The sequence below is a fragment of the Mandrillus leucophaeus genome, unplaced genomic scaffold (assembly GCF_000951045.1).
Source record: "Mandrillus leucophaeus isolate KB7577 unplaced genomic scaffold, Mleu.le_1.0 Scaffold6, whole genome shotgun sequence".
Taxonomy (NCBI): domain Eukaryota; kingdom Metazoa; phylum Chordata; class Mammalia; order Primates; family Cercopithecidae; genus Mandrillus; species Mandrillus leucophaeus.
Genome location: NW_012106474.1, coordinates 6,373,955 through 6,393,103, shown reverse-complemented (window position 1 = coordinate 6,393,103; position 19,149 = coordinate 6,373,955). Strand labels below are relative to the sequence as shown.

Sequence of the window (19,149 nt, the reverse complement as noted above, 5' to 3'; positions counted from 1 at the left end):
GGGGACCTACATGCAATCAAATGTATCCTTAAAAGAGGGAGGCAGAGCAAGTTTTGAGAGAGAAGTGCACAGAGGAGAAGGGGATGTGAAAATAGAGGCAGAGAATACAATGATGCTGCCACAAGACAAGGAATGCCTGGAGTCCCCAGAAGCTGGAACAGACAGGAAAGCACTCTCCCTTCGAGCCTCTGGAGGGTGTGCAGCCCGCTAATACTCTGATTCCAGACTTCTCTTCTCCAGAATGGGAGAATGTATTTCCGTTGTGTTAAGCCACAGAGTTTGTGGCATTTGTTAGAGCAGCCACAGGAAACTAATATAGGTACTTAATAATAAAACACAGTAAGAAAAGAAACTTTATCTGAGGAATGCGAGCCAGCTATAAATTATCAGACCCACAGAGGCAGGAGGGTGAGGCAGCAGTCGCATCCCACTTCCCCTCCTTGAGCTAAGTAATCAGCTCTTGAAGCTGCTTGCTATGTGTACTCTAGACCAGCTGCCGCCACAAGCAGCTGTCAGCTAAACCAAGCAAGGCCACTCATTGGACACCATACCACATACCCCACACTTCACCAATGTATAGTCAATCACTAATCAATCTTATTTGTCTAACCAATGGGAATTCCTGACAAACAGCTGTTATCAGCCCCACTCCCTGTCCCCCTTTCTACTTTGGAAAACCTGCTTCTAACAAAGGCCGAACAGAGCTCACATCCAAGGTGACCTGGGTCTGAGTCTTCCAGGCGGCTGTCCTCTCATCTCGGCTCAAGTAAATTTTTTAAAATTAGATTTTGTGTCTCAACTTCCTCCTTCAGGTCAACAATATAATGAGAATCAGATAATATTGTAGAGAAAGAATGAGATAGTACATGCTTCCATTAAGCTACTGCACAAGTAAAACAAGTTTTTAAAATTGAATTCTTACTGAGACACCAATAGTTAAGATGTCCTCCCTCCCATTATACCACAAAATATGAAACCTGTGGCTCTTCAATATTTCCTTTCCCATTTTGCCATTTCCTCAGAGATCTGACCAGGTGGGGCAAAGAGTCATGTCCCAGAAGAGACCTGATACTATATATTAAAAGGCCTAAAAGAAGGCAAGCAAACCTCTAATTAAAAATGTTAATAACATCCACAAGGGTCAAATGATAGTTTAAACCCCTGAAGCTATACAGAAATAATATTCTAAGTCATACTACCATATTGTAATTTACTAAGAAAACCACAAGTAAGGTCTAGAAGCCACCAAAATCCATGATTCTTAATACTTTTAAGTGACGTTTCATAAGAATGTTAGTTGGCTTCAGAGGTTGAAATACCAACTCGCTTCCTTGATTTGAAATTTGATGGGAAGCCAACATCTAGAACTCGGTAATGTTACCTACAACAGTCTTTCTTATATAGCTCTTTTCTATTTGCCTTGAAAAAAAAAAAGCTGAACTAATGACAAAAGACAATCTTGGGGGACTTTGTCTTAAAAATCTGAGGATGGAGAATCAGCACGCAAGCACAACTTCAGGTGGCAGCACCTTTGGAATCAGCACCTCGCCAACTGTGGGGCATCCATTCAAGCTCTGGGGGATGGAATTCCCATACAACCTCGCCAGCCATCTCCAGCGGGTGACCAACTCTAAAGGATGAGAGCAGGGGAAGTGGAAAAGCATAGAGTAGAACGGTGCCTGGAATGTGAGTTTCTGGAGGGCAGAGATTTTGTCCTGTTTGTTCTCATCATACCACCTGCATGTGGAACAAAGAAGACAGTAAATATCCATGGAACAGGTCAATGCATAGAAGATGCGGGTGGAGGAATCAAAGAAAGAAGTAAACACGGGAGGAACATAAATTTTCTGAAAGTATATACGGGGAGAAGGCAATTAGAACGATACAAGGAGAAAGTTACATACCAAAACCCAGCTCTCAAATTGAAATTTAATATGTGTCTCATGCACAGCAGCAGTTTACGGAAAACAAAATGAGTAATTTCCTTAGGTTCTTGGGTACTAGATGGGAGTAAGTTATTTTTTGCTGTAAAATTTTAGCATGTATTCCCTGAACAGACAAAGGAGTTTCTCATTTAATTCATTGTTTCATCTTATTAGCACTAGCAGTACCGATAGAAAATTTAATCATTGCATGTTTCATTAAGTTAAAGCAGAAGAAACCTAGCAATTAGCAAATTCCAGACCCACCCAATATCTGGGGGATTTCTCTAAATGTCAGATATGAATTTTTTTTTTCCTATTTACCTGATTGACAGGATAGCAGAAATAAGGTATAAGGACTTTGGGAAATTACTGTTAGAAAAAAAAGAATGCAACACATAATTTTCATATGTCTTCCAGGAAAGAACAACCATTATTTTTGGCCTTTTAAAATTCAAGCTACAAACCACAGAGGTTAGATGAGGTTGAACACCTCATAAAGGTCCCTGCACACAGAAACATTCAGAAAACATTGCTGACAGATGACTGTCATTGGTATGGAGGGCTCAGAGATCTAGCAACCAAAACCAAGATTCATTACAATGCTTGCTTTAAATTTTGTTTTTGTTACCACTCCAATAAAACTAGATGACTCTCTTCTATTTTAACTAGTATTAGTCTTTATATTTTCCCTATCATCAATAAGAAATGTATCTTCTGTTCTTAAGGTAATTTATAATGCTGGTAAATACCGCTCTAAAAAAATTGATATGCATAACTATATGTCTATACCTTTCAAACTAAGTTATTCTTAAAATTGACACTAGGTGAAAATACTTTCCTTCCCCATGTTAATATTAGAAAAACATTATCTTGGGGGTGGTAGTAAACTGTTGGAGAGTGAGGGAAATAAAGTAAGAATTTTTTTTTTTTTTTTTGAGATGGAATTTTGCTCTTTTTGCCCAGGCTGGAGTGCAATGGTGTGATCTTGGCTCACTGCAACCTCCACCTCCTGGGTTCAAGCGATTCTCCTGCCTCAGCCTCCCGAGTAGCTGGGATTACAGTAATGCGCCACCATGCCCGGCTAATTTTTGTATTTTTAGTGGAGATGGGGTTTCACCATGTTGGTCAGGCTGGTCTCGAACTCCCAACCTCAGGTGATCTGCCTGCCCTGGCCTCCCAAAGTGCTGGGATTATAGGCATGAGCCACCGCTCCTAAAGTGAGCTTTATGATTTTACTTTGTCCCCCGCTATCAAGTCAGTACTTTCAGATATATTCCATAAAAAGGGAGAAAACCTATATTCATCTGCCATTTTAAGAAAATATGATGTTACAGTTCATGAAATCCACATCTGAAATACTAGTATAGCGAAGAAAACATGAGTTCTGGGAGCAGACAGGTGTGAGCTTGAATCTCTAATCTATCACTTATTAATGTAACCTCTGTCCGGACAATTTCCCCACCTACACTATGCAGTTTTTGTGAATGTTAAATGGTAAGTAATGTTAAGACTCTAGCATAGCCCTAATACACAGGAAGTACTCAACAAATATTTAAAATAAATATTCATAAAAGTCTCTTTAAGTATCTTTATTTTCCAAATATTCTACCACCCAATGAAAGCATTAAGAAACCAGTTCTTTTCAAATCAGCCATGGCCACAAAACTAACACAGTTAACACAGATTAATATATTGCCAACAATACAAGCTCACTTGTACATGTCTGTACAAACTGCTGAAGTCCAAAAAATAAAATTTCATCAATTGCAAACATACAGAGCGTGCAAAATATTACAGGCTTTTAGATAGCTTCCAATTCAGTTTACAAGCAAGGTACAGGGGAAAAGTTAATTGGGTGAAACGACTTGAAATGACAATGAGTATCAGCTGAATAAGGTCCTGTACAGCCTGCTGTGTTCACTATAGCACTCAGCATGCATGGCCTCTACATGCTTATGGAATAGAGAATATGAAATTTCCCCAATTTTAGTTGTTCTCTTAAAGGTTTGTTACTTTATATTTAAAATGCATTGGTTAAAACTTTAAAAAATGTTTTATTTCTTTATTTTTCATTTAGCTTTAAGTAAAATAAAGACAATCAAAAATGAAAATGAACACTAGAACCTTTTTTCAAACTTTGAAAATCAAGTTAATATTTTCTGAGGCTGGTTTGGTGAGTGCATGGGTATTCATTTATTCACGTTTTAAATTAATTACATATATCTTCAGACACATAACAGTCCCTGGCATAGAGATTGTTTCTGAATGGATGGAAAGAAGAAAGGAAAGGAGGCCTTCCTGGAGTAAGGGAAGAAAGGCAAATGGATGTATGGGAAAAATTATAAATTTGAAAAAAGTGTCACAGAATGAAATTGTCTATATTCCAGGCTAAATAACTTATCTGCATATGGTATGAACTGCAGGTTACGTAACAAGTTAGAAAGCAAGGGAACAGATTTTAAACAAGTCTAACCAACCAGCCACTAAAAAAAAAAAAAACAAAAAAAAAAAACACACACACACAGATACATTTAAAACCCTACCTTTAAATAGAAATTTCATTTAAAGAAAAATGTAAAGAGTTAAGAAAAATACTTCAAAAGGCAAACTGTTAAGTTTAAATATGCGTATTGTATTCTTTCACTCTTTATGACAAACTGAGATAAAAAGTACAAAGGACAGCAGATACTTCTGAATGTCACTTGAAAAATTTGGATTTTCAGTTGTACACACCTGAGGTTGAGGCAAGTTATTGGCAAAACCATTTCAGGAGTGTTTATGAAGACTAGAAAAGGTTCAGGGATAGAATATAGAGGGCAGGTTATACTGATTTACAAGAAAGCAGTCATAAGAACTAACACTCATGGGGTAGTCACATGTGTTTTTCACACAAATTCTATAAGGTAAGAATTAGTATTATTCCCTCCATTTTAGAGGATGAAACTGAAGCAGAGAGGTTAAATAGCTGGCCGCACAGCTAGTCTGCAGCAAAGTTCGATTAAAACCCAGGCGTCTGCTTCCAGAGTCCCGCTTGCAGACGCAAGAGTAGAAATATATACTGAATCAAGTTGAACCATAATGCAAATTCATAGCAAACATAAAGAGTATGTGCTTTTCATTTTGACCCAATAAACACCTTTTGAGTGTTTATTATGTGCCAGGTGCAAAACTGCAGCCTCCTTTTTACTTCATGTGATGCTAAATTTACAATCTGTTTTGAGTAGATACTAAAAAATGACTTAAGTCGACCGGGTGCAGTGGCTCACACTTGTAATCCCAGCACTTTGGGAGGCCGAGGCGGGCGGATCACGAGGTCAGGAGATGGAGACCATCCTGGCTAACACGGTGAAACCCCCTCTCTACTAAAAATACAAAAAATTAGGCAGGTGTCGTGGCAGGCGCCTGTAGTCCCAGCTACTCCAGAGGCTGAGGGAGGAGAATGGTGTGAACCCAGGAGGCGGAGCTTGCAGTGAGCCTAGATTCCGCCACTGCACCCCAGCCTGGGTGACAGAGCGAGACTTCGTCTCAAAAACAACAACAAAAAAAATTAGACATTTAACTCAAGTACAACAACGTTGACATGATGACATCATAGATATGTATGTAATTTCCCCTCAGCTAACAAAGTATTTAAATCAAAATAAATTAGAAAATTAGATGGAGTTGCTTTGCCCAGATACTTTCTCATTGTACTGTATTAGTCATTTGGATTATGAGAACAGCAAAGCAAAAGAAGAAGTATTTTTATTGGGGAAAAAAAAAGAGGAGCATAGGATGGCATGAAAGACAGGAAATCAAAAGATCATGTGTAATTCACTGTAAATTTGGTAACATGGAGAAAAGTTAATTGTGTTGCAGCCATATCTGTAAGTCCTAATGGCCAGCACAAAGGGGGCTTTTTCTTTCACAGCAAAAAAAAAAAAAAAAAAAGTGGCCAAATGAATTTTAAGCATTTTCTCTGACAAGTATTTTCATTGTGCTTCTGTTATTCTTCGAAAACAGAAACTGGAATGAGGTTTAAGTTTTGCACTTGGAATGAAATTAGCATGATCGTATAGTTGGTGTCAATAAAGAAATTATTTGTTGACTGCTGGCTTTGCTGTATTCTGCTCTACTATTGTAAAATCTGTCCGTCCCGGCTGCCATCTCCCCTTCAAAACCCAAGTTTCCTAATAAAAAGAACCACAGTTGTATGGAATGGGCCGCCAGAGATTTGAACCTCTGCAAGCATTACTCCCTGGTCCTGCCCTGCTCTGCAGTCTTTGCAAAAAGACAATGGCAAGTTCACCTCCTACTTGGGACACCCAAAATGAAGCTTAAACAACTCTTCAAAACATGTGTGGTGTTGTGCTGTTTTTTTTTTTTTTTAAGTTAAATTAGCTGCTGAATGTATTTTAGCCCAATATAAATTAAGGATATAATCTACCTGACATTGCCTTGAATGGGTTTTTATGCCGTTTACAAGAAGAAACTTAAAACTCCATAAAGCTGACCTATTCATTCATCGATGCTTTTTATTTAAAAGGCTCTATTATATGTCCATCCCAGAAAACCAGATATCCATTTTAAAACACACATAAGACAAAAATGCTATAGTAGCATACCAAAAACACTCCCTACAGCATTGGTTTAATTCAAGTCCTTACATATATATGATAAACTTAAAAATTCATAATGTGCTAAGCTGGAAGCATCACACTACCTGACTTCAAACTATACTACAAGGCTATAGTAACCAAAACAGCATGGTACTGGTACCAAAACAGATATATATAGTGGAACAGAACAGAGGCCTCAGAAGTAACACATCTACAACCATCTGAGCTTTGACAAACCTGACAAAAAATAAGCAATGGGGAAAGGATTCCTTATTTAATAAATGATGTTGGGAAAACTGGCTAGCCATACGTAGAAAACTGAAACTGGACCCCTTCCTTATACTTTATACAAAAACTAAATCAAGATGGATTAGAGACTTAATCCTAAGACCTAAACTCATACAAACCCTAGAAGAAAACCTAGGCAATACGATTAAGGACATAGGCATGGGCTAAGACTTCATGATTAAAACACCAAAAGCAATGGCAACAAAAGTCAAAACTGACAAATGGGATCTAAGTAAACTAAAGAGCTTCTGCTCAGCAAAAGAAACTATCACTGGAGTGAAGAGGTGACCTACAGAATGGCAGAAAATTGTTGCAATCTATCCATCTGACAAAGGGCTAATATCCAGAATCTACAAGGAATTTAAACAAATTTAAAAGAAAAAAACAACACCATCAAAAAGTGGGCAAAGGATATGAAAAGACAATTCTCCAAATAAGACATTTATGCGGCCAAACAAACATATGAGGAAAAAAAGCTCATCATCACTCGTCATTAGAGAAATGCAAATCAAAACCACAATGAGATACCATCTCACGCCAGTTAAAATGGCCATCATTAAAAAGTCAGGAAACAACAGGTGCTAGAGAGGATGTGGAGAAACAGGAATGCTTTTACACTGTTGGTGGGAGTGTAAATTAGTTCAACCATTGTGGAAGACAGTGTGATGATTCCTCAAGGATCTAGAACCAGAAATACCATTTGACCAGCAATCCCATTACTGGATATATACCCAAAGGATTATAAATCATTCTACCATAAAGACACATGCACACATATGTTTACTGCAGCACTGTTCACAATAGCAAAGACTTGGAATCAACCCAAATGCCCATCAATGATAGACTGGATAAAGAAAATGTGGCACATACACACCATGGAATACTATGAAGCCATAAAAAAGGATGCGTTCATGTCCTTTGCAGGGACATGGATGAAGCTGGAAACCATCATTCTCAGCAAACTAACACAGGAACAGAAAACCAAACACTGCATGTTCTCACTTATAGGTGGGAACTGAACAATGAGAATGCATGGACACAGGGAGGGGAACATCACACACTGGGGCCTGTTGGGGGGAAGAGGGTTAAGGGAGATAGCATTAGGAGAAATACCTAATGTAGATGACGGGTTGATGGGTGCAGCAAACCACCATGGTTAGTGTATACCTATGTAACAAACCTGCATGTTCTGCACATGTATCCCAGAACTTAAAGTATAATGGGGAAAAAAAAAGTTCAAAATGTCCTAGCTAAGAAAGTTGATGGCATGAGTCGGTATTCTGATATGATCAAAAGCAGTACAAATATGGGGTACTACAAAAAAAACCTTAAAAAAGAGCCATCAATGAAAATTGCATATATTGGCCATTCCATCAGCAAAATCTACTGCTAATACTGAGACATTACATTAGTCACATTTCAATTTATTTAAAGTTTTCTAGTAAATCTTTATGTTTTATAATAAAGATATTTTATTATAACTTGCTAAGATATTTTTAAATGATGATATTCTAAACTATCTACCTTGTAAGGACACTTACTAATATTATGTGGTATGTGGGTCATTCTGAGTATGTTAAGGACGCAAAATCCAGTCAAAATTCCGAAGACTGAAAACTTTGCTCAGATTCCTTGTTCAGGCATAGCACACAAAATAAATTATTGTAGGTGAGCTAAATAACCAATATTAAAACTTGCACCATATGACAACATTCTTAATCATACTAATTTGTGATGTATAAGTTTTCTAATAATTGCTTTCTATGCCAATTACTTTGTATAATATTGTTTTATAAAAATTAGGAAGAACCCTACGATACTGGATTTGAATTGGAGATAGCATTATAAGTCATCATTGAAGTATACATTTCCTAGCTTTATCCACTGTCAAGGCCTAGAAGGAATAACATCCAAGTTGCAATGCACATATCTAGCGCTCAAGTCTTAGCTACTAAATACCATTTCACACTGAACAGAACCAGAGTTCCCTGGAGAAGTGGCTGATTCCAGGTCTGAAATAGGAACATACAAAGTAAAATAAGGGAAATGTGCGAAGAGAGCGACTGTTTCTGAGACTAATAAAGACATAGGAAATACAGTAAGAAAATGTTTGAAAGAATGCATTTTGGCCAAATCTGGGTAATCTGAGGACTGGAAATAATAAATACAGCAATAGATTATAACACATTAAATATAAAAAAGAATAGACATGGTAATGTATTAGAATACTGAATAGAAAAGGAATCCATGGGTCCTTCATGATACCCAAAGTGAAGCAGAACGAAAAAGTGGGAGCAGAGTGAGGGAAGTCCTTTTCTCTCAGAAGAATTCAAGCTGTAAATACAGACAGAATAGCAGAATTCATTCAAAAATCATCATTTTCTAAGCCCCAAAGCAATAATTCCGGCCAGGATCATCAATGAACAGTAAAACCACTGAATGACAGGGTGTTGAGAAATATATATTCACAAGATCTCAAAGAATCATTCCATGGATTACTCATCACAAAAGAGAAATGACACCTTTCTGGTGGAGACATCTGGCAGACTCCATCTGAACCTAGTGAGCAAATTTAGCATCACCAAAAATAGAAAGGACATGCAACGCGATGGTAATTTGTGCCAAGCCAAAGAACCATATACTCACGTGCATAATGTTAAGAAGGACACTTAAAAGGATGGCAGGAGGTAAGTCTGGTGTGGTAAACAAGATCAGATCAAGAATTATGATTACCCCCAATCTACAGGTGAAGAACCCAAAGTTCAGAGAAGTAACTTTGTCAAACTCATGTATCTAAGTGATTGACAAAGCTGGAATTTGAACAAAGTGAGTCGATTCTGAAACCCAGATTCTTTGGACTGCAGGAGCCTGGCAATCCCAGCCATCACTGGGTTTAAAGCCCAGGTCCAGCCATATGGAAATGGCTCCCTTAAGCCCTAGCCAGCGACTTTAGGGGCCAGCCCTGCAGCTCACCTGCCCTAGCCTCAGTCCGTCCTTTGCTAGCCTACTTGTCTCTGGATTAGTCCTCTCCTGGGAGTCAAACTAACCTGCCTCCCCACCAAAGTTGGGCAACATCACTGTTACAGAAAGGATGGCTGGAAGCCTTTGGCTATATTATAGAGTTAAGAAAATTGGCTCAATTATCACACAGATGGACATCTGCAAAGTTAATAAAGACAGGCCTGTAGAATGACCAAAACTAAATTATTATCATTTCATTGTTCTAGTCCATTTAAATGAATGAAATTGAACATGTGACATACCCATGAAATGCTTGCCCATGTTCCATTATCAGGGCCTCAAATGAAAATCAGTCCTTATTTTAATAAACTTACACCCAGACTTCTGTCATTATACAGCCAAAAACCTACTCCGTTATCTCCAACTAATATGTCTGTCTTGGTCCTTTCAGACTGTTGTAACAAAACACCTTAGATTGGGTAATCTAAGAACAACAGAAACTGATTTTTCACAGTTCTGAAGGCTGGAAGTCCAAGATCAAAGCATCAGTAGACTCAGCATCTGGCGAAGGCCCCTTCTTCATGGATGAGCCCTTCTGTGTGTCCGCACATGGCTGAAGGGGAAAGAGGTCTTTGGGGCCTCTTATCAGAGCATTAATTAATCCCGTTCTCAGGGTGGAGCCCTCATGGCCTGACCACCTCCCAAAGGCCCCACATTCTAATACCATCTATCTTGGTGATGATGTTCAACATATGAATTCAGGGCTGAGGGAGGACAAATATTCAGACCACAGAAATGGCCAAAACCAAACACCTGATTTTCTTCCTAAAACTGATCCTCCATTCTTCCATCAAGGCTAAAACCCTGAAGCCATCATTGGCATCTTTCTCTCCTACCTTACAGCTAATACATCAGGAAATCCTGTTGGCCGTACCCTGAAAAAGTATCCACAATGCTTTCATTTCTCATCCAGTCTACTGCGTCTACCAGCCCTTGCCTGGGTTGGCCACTGGCCTCCTAACTTGTCTCCCTGTGTCTGCCCTTTTTCTCCTACAGTCAGTTCTCAACACAGTAGTCACGGTGATCTTAGGAAGTCAGATCAGGTCACTTCTCTCCTTAAAACTCTTCAATGAACCAGGTGCCGTGGTTTTACCTGTAATCCCAGCACTTCTGGTGGCTGAGGTGAGAGGATCACCTGAGTCCAGCAGTTCCAGACCACGCTGGGCAACACAGCAAGACCCCTTCTCTATAAAAAATTTTTAAAAATGAGCTGGGTGTGGTGGCACACACCTGTAGTCCCAGCTACTTGGGAGGCTGAAGTGGGAGGACTGCTTGAGCCCAGGAGGTCGAGGCTGCAAGGAGCCATGATCGCTCCACTGCTGTCAGCCTGGGCAACAGAGTGAGACCCTGTCTCAAAAAAATATGTAAGTGAATAAATAAACAAACTCTTCAGTTTCCTCCTGTCTTACTCAGAGAGCAGACAAAATCCTCCATGGGGTCCTGAATATCCTAGGAGAACTCTGCTCTTCTCCTCTACTGACATGGCCTCCTTGCAGTGCCTCCACATATGCCAGCCATATTCTGAGGCCGCGTTTTTGCAATTGCTCTTTCTTCCTTCTGCTTGAAACTTGTTACCAGCTGTCTGTCTGGCTCACCTGCTCTAAATTTTTGCTCAAATTTTACCTTCTTGGTGCAGCCTTCCCTGCCCATGTTAATTAAAATGGTAATTGCCCTTCACTGCTTTTTCTCCATAATGCTTACCAGCAATCTGACACACCACATATTTTCCTGATTTATTTCTGTCTTATCCCTCTTCTCCTTTAATGCAGGTATCCCGGAGGAAAGTGACTTTATTTTAATCTGTACCTTCACTGCTGTATTCCCAATTCCTAAAAAAGTTCTTGGCACATAGTAGACACCTGAAATCTGTTACATAAATAAATACATGATAAACCCACACATACAGACCATGGATTAAGAAAATTATCTTGTGGATTAAGTTTTTTTATACTCACTTTCTTCTAATATACAGTACTAAAAGCCAAATCAGGTTTTCATGGAGAACTAGTCACAAAATTATCTCAATTCTCAAATCGTATGTAGAAAAGTAAGCCGATGAGTCTTTGGCCGTATTTGCACCCAAGCATTTTCCTATGTAAAACTCAGGTTTTGGTCACAAAAATGGTTTCTCCCTTTAGGCTAACTGGGCTGATTGTTAAAGTGACATATGTATGATATTAAATGTGACCAATAAATAGAAGGAAATACTCCCTCAAATATGTCCAAACATAGCACACAAACAAAGACTTACATGCATTTTATAGGACAGAAAAAAACAAACTCACTTTAGAAACGGGATGACTACTTTACATGTTCCAGTTAATTCTTTTCCAGATAGCTTAATGGCTATGGACAAGATCTCAGCAACATCAAACTGCCACAGACAGGAGAAAAGCTGGATGATACTAGGTTTACTCACAGTTTTTGTGTGTCCTTCATAGGCCCTTAAGTCCCACTTACATATAATGGAATGTAAACGGAAAGTAACAGAAAAAAGACTGTGAGGCTGGTAAAATGGAAAAGAAAAGAAATGGCAATCTGAGGTCAGCTGTGTGTGACCCACGTGTAAGACTGAGGTCGAACTTGTCTCCCTGTGAACAAAACACGGCAACAAGAGCTCCACTAGCACAGGCCACACTTTGGTCTCTGCTCACCTGAGGTGCTCAATGCCACGAGTCAAGACAACGAACCACTCACAACTCTAATTTTAAGAGTCTTTTTCCACTTACTTTTTTGTTGAGGAGAAAAACCCCAAACCTGTCAGTTTGCCGATTAGGTTTTACAATACCAACATACATCTTAGCAGTTACTTAAGTATATCTGAGAATGGTGGAATTTATCGCTACAAAGTTTGGAAGTATACTTTACTAATAGTATTTAATTTCTATTCTTCTTATTAACAGATCTTAGAGAGAGACAGGGAGCACCAACAATATCAAGGAAATCTTAAAAACAGAATGTTTAAGAGTTACATGCAACACATAAGCAATTTTTTCAAAAAGAGAAGAAAGGAAAGGCATTTTTAGCAAAACTGTCTTTAAAATTTTCTAAACTTGGCCGGGCGCGGTGGCTCACGCCTGTAATCCCAGCACTTTGGGAGGCCAAGGTGGGTGGATCACGAGGTCAGGAGATCGAGACCACAGTGAAACCCCGTCTCTACTAAAAATACAAAAAATTAGCCGGGCATGGTGGCGGCGCCTGTAGTCCCAGCTACTTGGGAGGCTGAGGCAGGAGAATGGCGTGAACCCGGGAGGGGGAGCTTGCAGTGAGCTGAGATCCGGCCACTGCACTCCAGCCTGGGCGACAGAGCGAGACTCCGACTCAAAAAAAAAAAAGAAAAAGAAAAAAAAAATTTTCTAAACTTAAAACACTTGTACAGAAGTTGTTTCATATCATGAAAAATGGGAGTTCATAACTTTCTTTACAATCAGGGTTCAAATGGTGTGGCCCCTACTGTGTGACCTTGGGCAATGGACTTATCCTAAGGTTCAGATCTGTAAAATGGTGATAATAATAGTATCAATCTTATAAGGATTATCATGAAGACGAATAAGGATAATGCACATCAAATTCTTAATATGCCATCTGGAACATGGCAATTAATAAACGGTTCCTTGGGTTCTTCTATTAAACTCATACAATAGGTAGAATCACAAACTAATTTTCAAAGAAAAAAATCCATTACTCTTACAAATTTTCAAATAAATTAGGAAAATTTAGAACTAATAGCTCTGCACTGGGACCTGGAGGGCCCGCTCCTGCCAGCCGCGGGGAGGCTGGCTATGGACCTGCCGTCTGTAAGGTGAGGGGATGGGCTCAGGACTTCTGGCTCCTTGTACATGTCCAGCTTTCTCTATGGAATGCCCTCTTTTCTCTTTTCTGCCCTGCGCAGACTCCCTTTCCGGTCCTTCAGAAGAGGTGAGAAGCAGTCCTACTAACATTCGTACTTCCAGATCAGCCTTAACGCTAAGTTAGACATTCTCGTATATTCTAATCTATCTCCCACTGGTAATTTCAGAGTTGCCATAAGACAGCGGTGAAGGAATTGAAAAGGAAATAATCCTAATGAATTGGATGCCAACTCCTCCACTACTGTGACTGCCAGCATTTCTGGCAAACAGTAAATGCTTTGCTGAAAACAAAAGCACACTAAAACAAGCAAACAAGAAGCAGCAGACATAAAACGTAAGCCTTCACCTTTACAAGGCAAACAAATCTTTATGCACAGTCCTTGCTCAATTCAACTCACTCCCTTGCAATAGGGATGACTCTTTCTCTGTTGCACAAATGCAGAGTGCCTGTATACTTTTCTCTTCTTCAGTACTACCCTTTCCGAAGCTTCCTTCTGGCAAATTTCAGTTTTAGTTTTCATTTTCTCACCAGTCTCTCTCCTGACTTCTTGGAGTAATGAAAAGTCAGAGGAACCCCTAGAGTCACTGTTTCCATCACTTAACCCGTGTCAGTTAGGAAAATATAAGGTATGCCTCAGTTCCATTTTAGTATCATAAAGCTTCTTAGAGCGCCTCAGGGTCTTTAAACAGTGTTAATAGATTACCTGGTAAAACAGTAAGAACTTCATGAATATTTTTGTTATTATCATATGAGCAAGCAAGCACCCTCCTCACCATATAATGTTGCCATACCAGTTAACCGTCAACTGCTGCGTCACAGGCAGGAGTGGGCGTGCGTCTCTGGCCAACAGTCCAGAGCTGGTGAGCGGGCCTCCACGGCCTCCTCCACAGCCTTCCTCCCCGGTTTGGCATCAGTTACACAGACTTGCCTAGGAACGCAGTCTTGCACACATCCTTAGATTACTTTCTTTCTACCTGGAGGCAAAGGTGACACACTGATGGGGTCTCCCATTGCCCAACTCTCAGGCCTAGGATTGGCCAACTGCCCTCCCAACAGATTCCAACTGCTCAAGGCTGAGTGCAAGCTGTTCCCTCCGGCGCCACTGACATCACAGTCCGACCCGGGAATCCTCACCACACCGCACCTCACACACCCCTCCCCAGCCAAAGGCTTTCATCTCTGTCAAATCAACACTTCCCACCCCAAATGAGAATCTGACACATTATAATCACCTTCACTCCTCCACCGAGGATCCCACGAACCACAGAAGACTCACTCGTTTTTCAGGGCTGCATGCTGGGGACACACTGCCAAAACAGGCTGCAGCCCTTCCAAGACGCTCACCACCCGGGAGAGGGAGCGTGGCCGGCCAGGGCAGGGCTCTGAAGGACGATTGTCCAGGAAAATGGAGTGAATGAGTTCTCTGTAAAGTCAGCTTTGAAGCTCAGAGTTCAACTGAACCCAATGAGAAAGTGGGTTGTCTTTTGAGAACGCTTGCTTCTTTCTATTCAAGAAACCAAATTGTGTGTGTGTGGCTGCGCACGCATATACACACAGGCACGTCAATGTTCTAATGTGTCCTTCCATGTACAGGCTAGCATATATTTCTTCACTGTTGCACAGCCAAGCCTTTTCCTCGCTCACTCTCACCCCAGCAGCATCCAGCCATCTTTTCTGGTATTAACTTCCTCGCTTGATGTTTCTCTCTGCGTCTCACTGAGCTTTCCCACCGGCAGATTTACGTCTGCAGCTGTCCTCAGCAGCCTTTCACTCCCACAGTGTGTGCTGTATAATGGCCTTGAGACTGCTTTCTCAAGGACACAAGGTAATTGCCCTCAGCAGGACCTGAAGGACCTGCTAAACTCCTTTTAACTACTCTGACATGATTGTATCAAGCAAAGTCAGACAGTAGTATTTTCAAAAATTGCTCCTGCTCTCTTCTCTCCATTCCTGACTCACAAATAAGCACCGAATTCTTTAAACATATCTGATGCTGGAAGCAAGATTAGCTAAGTCCAGTGCTCAAAGGTTTAAATATGTTATATGGTTTGGCTGTGTCCCCACTCAAATCTCAACTTGAATTGTATCTCCCAGAATTCCCAAGTGTTGTGGGTGGGACCCAGGGGGAGATCATTGAATCATGGGAGCTGGTCTTTCCCAGGCTGGTCTTTCCCATGCTACTCTCGTGATAGAGAATGAGTCTCATGAAATCTGATGGGTTTTTCAGGGGTTTCCACTTTTGCTCCTTCTTCATTTTTTCTTTTGCTACTACCATGTAAGAAGTGTCTTTCACCTACTGCTATGATTCTGGGGCCTCCCCAGCCACACGGAACTGAAAGTCCAATTAAACCACTTTTTCTTCCCAGTCTCGGGTATGCCTTTATCAGCAGTGTGAAAATGGACTAATATAATATGATTAAAGTATTTTTTCTCTAGCTACCCAAATATAACAATTACATTTTTTACAGTTTTATATTACACATAATTTGCTAACATTTATTGAGTGCCTGCTGTGTACTACGCAGTGTTTTATGTGACTTAGTGACATTGTAATATGAAATACTTATACCAGCCCTATGAGGTAGATAAATGAAAGAACTGGTAGACTCCCATACTTTTAAGATCCAATTGCCCTGTCCTTTAAATTCCTTTCACAGAGTAATTATTTTCAAGATTTCCTAGTCTTTAGATGCCACAGCCCCCTAAAGTTTTCATGTTAAGAACTTGCTAACAGATAACTACTTAGTGTTTCTCAAAATTTACATAGATTAGTCAGGGAGGTTCTCTTCTGCTTTCTGAAATTTTCATTTATTTGCTCTTAGGTACATGAAAGAATCATTAGGGTCCCCCATGCCTATCCAATTAATTAATTATAGTTTATAATTAGGTAGCCTCCTCTCAAAGCCCCTAAAAATAAAGAGTCCCATAACAGAAGAGCCTCATCTAGCACCGCAACATCTCATCCCACCCTGTCCTGTTGGCAACAATTATTGTTCTATGCTAGATGACAGAAAGCCATGGGAAAAATCCTTTTTGTAACCAATATATTTAAAACAGACACTAAGATCAGGATATACTAAGCAAAACAGGTTAGTAAGTTTGTCCTTGGGTCAGAGTCTTTTCATTCAGTCCTTTTCTCCACGGTCCCACTGTCCGTTTCTCTTTTCACTAGCCCCCAGCCTCAGCATCCTCCGTGGGCTTGGACAGTGACAGCAGAAAGTGGGGCCATAAATCAATCAAGTAAGGCATGCTGCAAACTCAGGCAGAGGTGGGCCTTGGCCCACCCCAATCTTTCTCATGCCTCTTTCTCAACCAAGTGCCCTAGGAGGCAGCTACCAGCCCATGCGAGTGGGCTCTGGGGAATAATCCACATGTCTCCTTTCAGTCTCTCCCAGGGGAACTTCGATTCCAGAGAAAGAAATGTAGCACCAGAGTGCCCTTCCACATGTGCAATTTCAGTCACTGTAGAAACTGAGTGGGAACAGCATTTTTGGGCAGGAAGCTAAGTTTTAGGGCCCAGCATGTGGACAGGCCCCTTCCAAGGTCCTGGGAATGACCTCAGCGATGAGTTCACATTATCTCGTTTTTGGGAAATTTGAAAACGTAAGGTACTTTTGTATTCTTTTCCATAAGTAGGGCACCCATATGATAAAAAGATCAAGCCCCCAAAAATCCAGCGGTCCTAAATCATATCTTGTACAGGTGTGAGGCTCAGGAGGGTCCCTCATGCCTACCTACTTGATGGGTTTGTAAGTAGACAGCCTCCTCTCAAAGTCCCTAAAAACAAAGAGTACTATCACTGAAGAGCCTCATCTACCACTGCAACATTTCGTCCCATTCTGTCCTGTTGGCAATAATTATTGGTCTATGCTAGACAGACTACATAAAATCTAACCTAGTTTGTATTACATTTTCTTCATGTAACATCAGAAGTTCTTTTCCCCACAGTATGAAAGCAAAATTAGGTTAAATTTTAGAAGAGGGAAAATAAGAAGTGAAAATATGTTTTATTTTAAAAACAACAGGAAAAGTAGTTACTAATGATGCACACATTCTTTTCAAATATATCTGGAACCAACTTTGACAAGCTATGGGCATCTTTTAGAAACTATATTGTCCAAAGATTCTGCATCAGTAAGCGTAGACTAGGGGCCATGAAGCTCCTCCATACGATTCTATCATCCAGTCATGCTGAGGAACCTCTGCAGGAGACGTCTGCAGTTCTATCCCCTAGCAACTCTTTAAAAACTCACTGGTGCTTTATCATATTTTAGCATTATCCTTTAGCCATATAAGGTCAAGGCCACTGTAACACACATGTTTGTAAGCAGGAAAGAGTGAAAACATAGAATCAGAGAAATAACATTTAACAGCAAAAATGACACTTCTAACAATTCATTTTGTATTGAAAGGCACCATAGTGAAAACATAGGAAATAGCCATAATAACAGGCTTCTGAGTAATAGAGGAAAGTCTTCCAGAAAGCATTCGGTTCTTAAGATATATTGTTATTTCCTGAGGTACCCTTTAAGTCTCTCCTAAGTGGCTCAGGTGAAAGGTCCCGCCGAGAATCTAGGAGGGGGCAGTGTCCCAGTGAGGCCTCTGGGGAGGGCCCATGCTCTGTGTCCCGTGCACAGAGCGACTGCACCGTAGTCATAGGCACGATGACCCCTAATGGTATTGACAATGGAGAGAAAGGGGGCAAGTTCAATGACGTATGTGTTATTTCTGAAGTTGGTATTTTTTACAATGACAAAAAATCGGCACTAACTTAAATATGTATCCACTAGGGAATGGATGAATAAAAGGTGACATATGCAACAACTGAATGCTCGCCCTCAATCTGCTGAAACAGGAACGAAAACCACGGGACTGATCATCCAAACTGGAGCTATTTCCACTTGTCTAACCCAATGCTTACAAATCATGCTCTTTCTAGGACACATAGAAAATGTAACAATCAGACACACACATAAAGAAAATACTTAGGATTCACCAAGAAAAATATATAACAAAGAAACAGGGAGGTCTTCCTCTGCCACCAAGTCTAAAACTTAGGTTCTATCCTAGCACCCATTTCTTCTCATTTGTAATCTTTATCAGCAAATGTATTTTGTCAGTAAACTCTTAACAGTAAATTTCTTTATGACTATCCATTTAATTGTCTTCATGGGTCTGCAGTAAAGCGCTGGGAGGTTAGGGACCATTGTATCCCCAAGGATAATACAGCACCTGGCAAATAGCAGACCCCCCACCCTGCCATAAATACTTCCAATAAGTGAATCATTGACCATAGTTTCAAGCACCATTCACATTTTGATACCTTACAAATACTCAGCTCCAGTTCATCCTCCTGGTACAGCTGAGTAGCTGACATTAGCCCCTTCTGGTACGGCTGACTAGCTGACATGCCCACATGAGTGTCTACAAGTTACCTGAGAAGCTACAAGCACAAGACTCCACTT

The 19,149-nt window shown here is 40.3% G+C and overlaps 1 protein-coding gene across 1 annotated transcript in view; it reads right to left on the bottom strand.

Annotated features, from left to right (window-relative positions):
• The window catches only part of PDE10A (phosphodiesterase 10A), a 286,932-nt gene extending 272,213 nt beyond the window's left edge, over positions 1-14,719 (bottom strand). Inside the window, exon 1 of the mRNA XM_011999635.1 lies at positions 14,458-14,719. Within this exon, the coding sequence (XP_011855025.1) occupies positions 14,458-14,473 (16 nt within the window). The 5' untranslated portion in view covers positions 14,474-14,719. The remainder of the gene's footprint in view (positions 1-14,457) is intronic.
• Between the last annotated feature and the right edge of the window lie 4,430 nt (positions 14,720-19,149).